Source organism: Siniperca chuatsi, linkage group LG5 (assembly GCF_020085105.1).
Source record: "Siniperca chuatsi isolate FFG_IHB_CAS linkage group LG5, ASM2008510v1, whole genome shotgun sequence".
Classification (NCBI taxonomy): domain Eukaryota; kingdom Metazoa; phylum Chordata; class Actinopteri; order Centrarchiformes; family Sinipercidae; genus Siniperca; species Siniperca chuatsi.
This window is the reverse complement of record NC_058046.1, coordinates 11058759-11068674: the sequence shown is the minus strand read 5'-3', so window position 1 is coordinate 11068674 and position 9916 is coordinate 11058759. Positions and strand designations below refer to the sequence as shown.

At 40.7% G+C, this 9916-nt stretch overlaps 1 protein-coding gene across 1 annotated transcript in view; it reads right to left on the bottom strand.

Annotated features, from left to right (window-relative positions):
• Positions 1–4290, bottom strand: part of prkab1b (protein kinase, AMP-activated, beta 1 non-catalytic subunit, b) — a 4939-nt gene extending 649 nt beyond the window's left edge. Inside the window, exons 1-7 of the mRNA XM_044195863.1 lie at positions 3949–4290; positions 3574–3724; positions 1983–2152; positions 1794–1887; positions 1548–1662; positions 1141–1274; positions 960–1028 (exon numbers count right to left, since the gene is read on the bottom strand). Of these exons, the coding sequence (XP_044051798.1) occupies positions 960–1028; positions 1141–1274; positions 1548–1662; positions 1794–1887; positions 1983–2152; positions 3574–3720 (729 nt within the window). The 5' untranslated portion in view covers positions 3721–3724; positions 3949–4290. The remainder of the gene's footprint in view (positions 1–959; positions 1029–1140; positions 1275–1547; positions 1663–1793; positions 1888–1982; positions 2153–3573; positions 3725–3948) is intronic.
• Positions 4291–9916: the final 5626 nt, after the last annotated feature.

The window sequence follows — 9916 nt, the reverse complement described above, 5'->3', positions numbered from 1 at the left end:
ATTGACTTTAGCTGTGTAGTCAGTGTTGGTGATTTTAACATCCATGTTGACAACCTCCAGGACAGAGGGACTAAAGAAGGTGTTCTTGATGACTATGAACTGACTCAGCATGTGACGGAGCCCACACACAACAAGGGGCACACTCTAGACTTAATCATCTCCAAGGGTCTGAACATTTCTAAGGTTGTGGTGATGTTGCTCTCTCTGATCATTCCTGTGTTTTCTTTGAGGGTGCTATCTCCTTGCAAATACAAATGTTCAAACAGAACAGGTCCTCACTAAGACCAAAAAAGTAGATCACATCACTCCAGTTCTGAGGTCTTTACAATGGCTTCCTGTCTGTCAAAGAATTGATTTCAAAATACTACTGTTGGTTTATAATGCACTGAATGGTTTAGGGCCAAAGTACATTTCCATCCAGACATTGAACCATCCAGACCTCTCAGGTCATGTGGGACAGGTCTGCTTTCTGTTCCCAGAGTCAAAACTAAACAGCATTCAGTTTTTACGCACCACATATCAGGAACAAACTCCCAGAAAACTGCAGGTCTGCTGCAACTCTCAGTTCTTTTAAATCAAGGCTGAAGACTTTTCTGTTTGCTGCTGCCTTTTATTAAATCAAATAATGATTCATTTCTTACACTGCACTGTAACTTTTTGTTATATCTTGTTTTCTATTTAACTCTTTTTAAGTGTGTTTAAATGTCTTTTTATATTGCCCTATGTTGCTTTTATGTTTTACGTAAAGCACTTGGAATTGCCTTGTTGTTGAAATGTGCTATACAAATGAACTTGCCTTGCCTAGATACAAATTAATAGCTGAAGTTTAAACTGTTCAAGCAGCAATTAACATTCTGGATAATGAAACCAATTTATGGTAACCAATGACATGTATAGGTCACTACTGACTGATTTCACTATAAAAAAAGCACATATATGTTTATAGGAGTATGTGTTACCTTGATGGAGAGAGCGTACAGGTGATTGAGCATCACATGGTTGGGCTCTGGAAGCAGCGTCGGGTCACACTGATGAGGGTTCAGAGAGAGGATGAATTTAACTAAATTGTATGCTGTCGTGACAGGTTCCTAGAGTGGTTCACACCAATAAAGACGAGCATGTATTCCAGCATCTACTTACAGAGACACCTGTGTCCTTGTTGAGAAGCACTTGCAGCAGGTGGGGAGGTAAAATAGGAGGATGCTTGATCTTGTCTTCTGGTTTGTTTACATACGCATCCTGTTGGTAGGGGCCGGGAGGGGAACTGGACAAGTCTGGAAAAGAATGATCACATGACAATTTTAATACAGCTTTACAATTAAAAGAATAAGGTGTAAAGATTTCTTCAAGGTCAATGCATTGTTCAAACATGTTATAGTTAACTTTACTATATGGATTGGCTTTAGTGCACCAGATTAATTCAGTGTCAGTGTCACACAAGTCATTTGGCCTACGTTCTAATATTAATATGCAGATTAAGACACTTTTTAAATAATATTTGGCCAGTCTGGAAGTAATTATTAATGAATGAATACAGATTCCAGTACCAGAGATGTCTGCAGAATCCTGTGAGTCGATCCTGAGGGCATCAAAGACTTCAAAGTCAGTGTTCTTCACCTGTATGACATTATTAACTGTTCCAGTTTTAGACGTCATCACGGCCTGGGAGAGAGCGTAAACAAAAATTTGACATAGACACTTGTGGATGTAGAGTAGGCATTCGTAGGAACATGAAAAAATAAGAGTACATTGGTGATTCTAAAAAGGGGGGTTATCTCTAAAACTTCACTCACCCCTGTAGGATCCAAGGTCCACTGACCATCTACGCAAAACTTGTACTGGTGCTCTCCCTCTGGCAGGTCCACAATAGCCACAAAGTTTTTCTGACTGGGTTTGAGAGACAGACATGTGTGACATTTTCAACAACACATACAGATCAAGGATGTACAATCTTGTGAAGTATTCTGCATGGGTCGAACTACCTTTTGTTGAGGGGGATCTTGGTGGCCCAGTTGTTAAAAGAGCCAGACACGAAGACTTCCTTGGCGACCCCCGGCCACCTGAACACAGTTGGTCTGTCCTGCGTCTGGCTTTTGCTATCGCTCTCCAGGTCCTGCTGCCAGGCCAGAAATTCCTGTATTTCCTGTGGAGCCTGTACAGCATGATATCAATGTATCGTTGCCATGTTAATGAGAGCACCTTCAGCCTCTGCCTCTGTTCCCAAACACAACGCTCCCTGACTGAATGGCTGGCTGATGGGGGAGCTGAAGATGAGAGTGTGTGTTTGTAAGCTTTTGAAAAATGTACAGTATGTTTTCTTGCAAATGTTTGTGTGTCCTCCTCATAAGAGCTAATGATAGCCGACACAATACATAAGCTTCTTGGGCATTTTCATATTTGGTTCTTCTGTCTGAAGTTTCAGATAAGTCGGATACATCCAAAACTGTTAGTTGTTAGCCACACCTGCCAATTCAATATAAGTGATAGATTAGATGAATAGCTTTTATGATTGTACATATGAGTTATATATAAAATGTATGACTTTGCCTGTGCATACAGTAGGTATGGCCTTGTCTACATCTATGACACATATTTTGCACATCCTGTATATATGCTGTAATATTGCATATTTTTCTTAATATTCTCACATCTCACATCTAAAAATTAATGGAGTTAAGGGGTGCTCTGGTGGCTCACTGCGTCGAGCGCGTGCCACGTATTATTACCGTGGCCCTTTGCTGCATCTCATCTCCTCCCTCTCCTCCATCTTTCCTGTCTATCTATACTGTCGGTGTCAAATAAAGCAGAAATGCCAAAAACAAATATAGGTGTAATCTTTAAAAATGTATCAAGTTAATATATTATCACCGTCGTAGACCATTACACCAATACATAGGTTATTTTATTATCTAATATTTCAGTATTTTATTTCTATTTGCTATATCTCATCAGTATTCCCTGTTGCAACTATTTAATTTCCCCAGGGGGGTAATGAATGGACCATACCAGTGTGTTTGCATGTTTTTGCCCTTTAACACCAATTATATTACTGCTAACCATTTTACAAAGCATACCAACAGTTTTATAGTGTGACAATCAATTTGCAGAGACAAACTTGCTTGAAATGGGTTATCCATCACTGTGTACATTTAGCCGTCTTATTGTTACATTATAACTGTGAAGATGCCTTTGTTTTTTTGAATACATTTTGCATTTTCTGCTTTGAGAGACTGTGACATCTTTCATCCTGTCACATCAGCCACTTTTTTGGGATGCATCTCTCTCAAATGTTATTTAGAGCACAATGGTTCAGGTTTATGGGGCAAATAAAAAGCTATTAAATATTCAACGTGAAAGATTTCCTATCTCATGCAAATCCTAAAACGTACTTAAATTGATGACATTAATCATACGCAATTCATAATTAATGAATGAATAAAAAAAAACATGCACAACACTAGTATGGGCCTTAAGGGTTTCATGTTATTAGTCCAGTGTAATGGGGGTAGTCCACTTATTAAAAGGCTCTCTGGTTCCATAACATACAGTCCTGGTATAAACTTGTTATCATACCTTTTGATCTTCTCTCTGGAAAAGGTCTGCGTCCTCTGTGCTGTCCATCAGGATGTTGGGACTTGCCTCTTTCCCTCCCTGCTGTCCATCTCTGTATGACCTCTCCCCCTGACCCCCGCTGGACCTGTCACTGCTGCTGTTCCCCATCCCGCTGCAAGACACACATCACGATCAAGATCTTTTATGTCTTGGGACATGCAGGGCAGAGACCGCCAGGAGCCTCAACAATGGTCCCTGGAGGGGCCCTTCTGTCAAAATGAGTTAACCAGCATATTTCGCTGATCTATCTAGAACAAAATGGTGATTGTTCACAGGTTTCACTTTATCTACTATGACCAGCTGTATGAGAATGCATATCTAAATCATAATACCCACCGAAATCTTTCTCAGATGCGGTTTGCAGTCTCCTCAAACGGATGTCTCTGCTCTAATGTACATCTGTTTGTGGTTTCTGGCTGTAAAACCGTCTGGTGCCTTTATCGTTATTGTTTCCGTCTTTGAAATGGAGAAGTTTTCCTCTCGGACTGAAAAAACGAGCATGAGGCGGAGCAGTGTTCACCGTTCCACAGATTCACAACACGGGAGCAGTTATTTGTTTTTCCCCTTTTCCTACCTCTACTTCTTCTTTCAGTCTCGTGTGCTCAGCTGTGTACTGTGTGCGTTTTCGCCATTTAGTGCCAACTTCAGTGTGTGCGTGTGTGTGTGTGTGTGTGTGTAGTGAAGAAAACACACCTCTTCCGCCTCCTGTCCTCGAGCTCAGGGAGAGTTAAAGTTTAACCCGAGTGTCCCTTGCTGTTCAATGGTAACGTTAGCAGATGGTTTAGATGTAAATGACAAAAGCGGTTTTCTGAGTTTTAATGATAAAATAAGAGCAAAGCGGTCGGTTAGTTGTGAGATTTTCAACAAATAGCAGACAGGAGATTAAAATAAAACCCAATCATGACTAGTTTCAGTCAACGGAAACATGAAAAACAAAAGACACCTATGAACACACACTTCAGAATATGCTTGGAAGTATAGCCTACCAGCAGGGAGTAGCCTGGATCAGTAGTTCCCAACCTGGGGGTCGTGTCCCCCCAAAGGGTCACACAGTAAATCTAAGGGTGAGACAATTAAAAGGAAAGGAAAGCAGAAAAAAAAACAATCGTTTTACAAAAATGTTGTTATGTCTTTCAGACTTTCTTCTAATCTTTGTTTGTTTTTTCCCTTGTGCATCACTGGATAATGTGACATCTTTAGGCCTCTAATTATTCAAATACTTTTTGGTTGACTTGTTCCTAACCCACTGACATATGAAGCTGTTGACAATGGGTCACAAGCAGTGGCGGCTGGCCAGTAGAGGGCGCTATGACGACGCCCTCCTTGAGCCTTTGAGCCCCATATTAATAATAACAATAATAATAAATCAAAAAAGTTGTCAATATTTGTGTGTTTGAATTAGTGTGTGTAAACCAGTTTCCATCCAGGGGGTCAGTGTGGACATTGTAGAGGATTTCAAGTACCTGGGAGTACACATGGACAATAAACTGGACTGGGCTAAGAGCACACAAGCTCTTTACAGGATGGGCCACAGTCGCCTCTATTTCCTGAGAAGGCTGAGGTCCTTCAACATCTGCCGGACAATGCTGAGGATGTTTTCTGAGTCTGTGGTGGCCAGTGCTATCCTGTATGCTGCTGCTAACAGACTCAACAAACTGATCCGTAAGGCCAGTGACATTGTGGGGGTGGAGCTGGACTCTCTGGCTGTTGTGTCAGAGAGGAGGATGCTGGCCAAACTACATGCCATCTTGGACAGTGTCTCCCACCCACTCCATGACGTGCTGGTCAAACAAGAGTACCTTCAGCGGAAGACTCGTCCCCCCAAAAAGCACCACAGAGCGTCACAGGAAGTCATTCCTGCCTGTGGCCATCAAACTATTTAACTCCTCCCTCTAAGTGTTAGTCTGTATGACCCTAAGTCATTAAACTGGACATTGATCATTAACATCTCTGCAATATTTAATAATAATTGTGCAATATTCTGTGTTAATACTCCTGTGCAATATACTCTGTTTTCAGTTTAAAATTCCCTATTTATTGATATTGATACTTATTCATACCTCTATAACTGCTGTGCAATATCCTCCGTCTCATTATAATCTTAATAGCTACACTTAACTTGACAGTTCATGCACTATTACTTTATTCCATGCTATTATCATCAACCGGTAAACCCACTTGTACTTCACACTTATTTTAATTTTATACTTATACCCACTTGGTACTTAATTTATCTGACCTGTATTATACTGTATTATATTTTTGCTTAGTACTTTTATTCCTGTGTGCACTGACGTGATAGTGAGCTGCTGGAACAAAAGAGTTTCCCCTCAGGGTTTAATAAAGCATTTCTGATTCTGATTCTGATTCTGAAAATATGATAGGAAATCATGTGTGCAACATAAATGCTTTTCCTGCACGTCTTCGCCCACAGAAGACAGGTCTGAGTATCAGTTTAGCCAAAAATATGAACTATGACATAAAATTTTGCCAATCAGTTTCCTCAAATCTAATCCGAAAAGGGCGATTATTTTATGCCCCAAACCAGCCACTGCTACTCGGTCAGGACCTTCTTTTTTGCAGTCTACACAGGCCATCTTAACTACATGACAATGGCGAACGCAATCATTAACTTACTCCTCAAAGACCCAACCCAAACCCGGTAAAATCTCTCCTCCAAGATCCGTTTGAGAGGAGAACTTACTAACTAACTAACTTAGGTGGAGAAACTACAGGTGAAAGAGCTGAGCCCAGATCAACCTGACCTCGCAATCAGACAGCAGGTTAGCGAGACCGGGAAGCAGTGTCTGCGAGGCTTCTCTTGTAGCTGGTACACCAGAAGGGCCTGGCTAGCTGATGCTAATGGATTATTTTGCTTTCCGTGCTTGCTTTTTTAAACAACTGGGACAGATCCAGCATGGGCAGTTATGGGAGTGAGGGTTATGAAGCACCTGTCTGAGAAAGTACAGACTCCCCGGACAACCCTGGCATTTTTAGGGGATTGGTGGATTTTGTTGCCTCCCTATGCAGTATGCTGGATGAGCACCTGCTAACGTCCGTTACCATTTTAAAGGCACGTCAAAGACGGTACAAAACGAGCTGTTGGACTGCATGCTGTCCGTGCTAAAGGATTAGCGTTAGATTCTAGGAAGTAAAGAGCGCTGATTTAATCTCTATTCAAGCAGACAAGACGACTGACATTTCCCCCCACTGCCAGCTGGTGCTCGTGCTAAGCTACATCGACGCCAGCAGTAACATCCAACAGCCGTTTTTTCAAGTTCATTACCAACCGCCGACACCATCGCTACAGCGCTTCAAATGGACAAGAATAAGCAGGTATCAGTATATTTGTTCATGTTCAGCCCCAGTGTGTGTTTTTGTGCATAGTTGACATTTTAAAACAAATCTCAAATTATTCTATATTCGTTAGAGGTCAGTTGATATTTTCAAGACTGTTTCTTCTGTCCTTCTGTTAACTGTTTTGTATTGGTTACCAGGGACCCCACAATTTATTTTTGAGTATAATTCAATTTAATTCACTTGTGAGTTTTGAAGCAGAAATTTGCTGGCGTGTACTATCTCTACTCCTCAGAGCGCTTGACTCCCACGCTTATGTCCATTCAAGTCTGAATAGCAACTTAACATCACAAACTGCACTAAATGTTAACTTATCCTCATCTGTACCTCCCTGTTGGTTTCCCCAAGAAAACAAGGTTCTTAGGGGCATCTCAAGAAATAAACATTTTCTATTACATGTTTTATTATACTGAATTCGGCTGTGTGGGTGACCAAAATAAGATGTCCTAATGTGTTTGTCAAAGCGCTACTTACTGCTTTATTTTATGTTGGAGTAAAATAATTGTTAAATATTTAACTACAAAGTAGGAATTCCTTTTTGATATATTCACTTTTTTTGCATTAAATCATACTGGGATGTTTGCTGAAATTGATTGGATGTGGCACAGCCCTACCTAGAAAATTCTCCACCAGCCACCACTGATCACAAGCCAAACAAGTTGGGAACTACCAGCCTAGATCGTAGAAAAGGTTTCAGTCGTAGTCATCTGGACACTGTTTTCAGAATCAAGACGTTTCGGCTCCCATTCGGAAGTCATTCTCAATTCAGCCTAGATGACATTCTGTCAGAAAATTTGTGGTCAAAATCTGTTTTGGGGGTATTAAAAATGTATTTTGGCTCATAGATTTGTGAGAGTGAGAGGCCTGTAAAGCAGAGAGCTACGGTCAGAACAGGCTGTTAAGATTTCTTCAGCTCAGCAAAAGAGTGTCCTTGTGCCGTATCACACTGATTTCTCTGAGGTGTTCTCACGGCTATCCTGTTTCATGTAATTCACATATCTGAAGCCTGTAACTGTACACCTTCAAAATAAAAACAGAGTCATCAGTATTTCATTGTTAGGAAAGGTCACCCTTTTCCACCTCTCAGAGTTGGAGAGCAGAACTACGGTACCTGTAGTCACTGTTTCAGTCAGTAATTATTCATCAGACAGAAAACCACAGGTATAAACAGAAATCAGTCATTTCATTTTTTTCCTCTAAAGGCCCTGTTAACATTTAATATCAGTTAATGGGGCTGCTTTATTTTACTACTTTACTGTAGCATCAAACTGAAGTTTGATACCAAACTGAAGACTGACTTTGGATGACCTTTAACCTCTCAACATCCATTTTCCCCTTTTATTTTAACTTAAGTAGATTTCAGGTTGAAATTTTTTATTATTTCACTCCGTCTGGCAGTATGCAGTATATTCTGTATCGGCTTGTTCCAACTCTTCATTGAAGCTGTATGATGTTTACACTAAGTGAAGTATTCAAATACAAGATGTGTGTTTTTATGGCTGCACCTTTCCATCAAATGAAAATATTCTAGATGTTTTGTGCATAATTTTACTAATATCCCCAAATTCAGCCTGCTATATTTGGTATCTAGAATATTAAATACATTTCTTTGGATTTGAACAATGTTTGGCTGCACAGCACAAACTCGCAGGTCGTGGTTTAAGAAATTTAATGGTCAGCATGCCTAAGAAATGATGTATACTCCCTTACATTACTGATAATAATCACTATTCAAATTTACTACATTTGTAAAGAGGACTACAGTGGAAACTTTATATTCAATTTTTTATGTCCAAAAGTAAGTGAAAGTATTTTATTGTTGGACAAGCTGATGTGAGGAATTGTTTATTTCAAATTGGGTAGTTAGGTAACACTTTAAAGTAACCTCCCCTGTGTGTTATGATGCTGCTGGAGGACAAACTCACTGAGAGAGGAACTCTGTCCACCAACAACGTTACAGCTCTAAAAACTCAAAACGAAAAACTTTAACTTATCTGATTACCAGTGAGCTGGTGTCCAGTTTTACTAGTTCTAGTCATATAACAGCCTTAATAGCAAAGCAGCAGCATAAACATTTGCCTCCACTTTGTCCCCCTAATTTTCCATATTGCTTACAATATTTTAGATAATGTATTTGCAGATTTGTAATATAATACATTACATTCCCAGAAATTCTCTGTATTGTTGGCCATTGTTGCCAGGCACACACAGGAAACATTTGAATACAGGAACCTGATGAAAGGTATGGCAGTGCTTGATATTCATTCATTTGCAATGCTGCATGGAACTTCAGTTAAAATCCCAAAAATATTCAACTTCTAAAAGATTCTGTCCATCTGTCCATCCATTTTCTGACCTTTGTGGGTCCAGATCATAGTCACAGTCCTAGCCAATTCATCTCCATGCGGGACCACGAGGCATTCTCAGGTCAAATATGTAACCTGCAGTGTTTTCCACAGTTACACTAACTACTGGTTTGCATGGAGCAACAACCTCATAACCCATATCTCTGCAGCACATCATGGCACAGATAACAGGATATGGTCATAAGCCTTCTCCAAGGTCACAAAACACATGTTGATTGAATGTGCAGACTCATGTGTCCTTGCAAGAGTAAAGAACTGGTACATCAGATGGTCCACCATGATGCACAAGTCTTACCTTATGTCCTCCAGCTCCGCCTCCTCCACAGAGGGTCAGTAGTTCCTTTAGGTGTTCATGTCTCTGTCCTCAGTGAAGGTCAGCGGTTCTCCATCCCTTCAGAGAACAAGGCCCTGCCTCCCCTGCTTGAGTTCTCTATGGGTTCTGCAGAAGGGGGTCCCCAGACCTCGTCTTTCAGCTGGCGTCCACCAGCAAGTTCTTGAGTCGCCGTGGTGACCTTCCGGCTTTGAACATTGTCCGCTCAGATTCCCAGCCTTCCCCAAAATGCAAGGACAGTTCATATGGT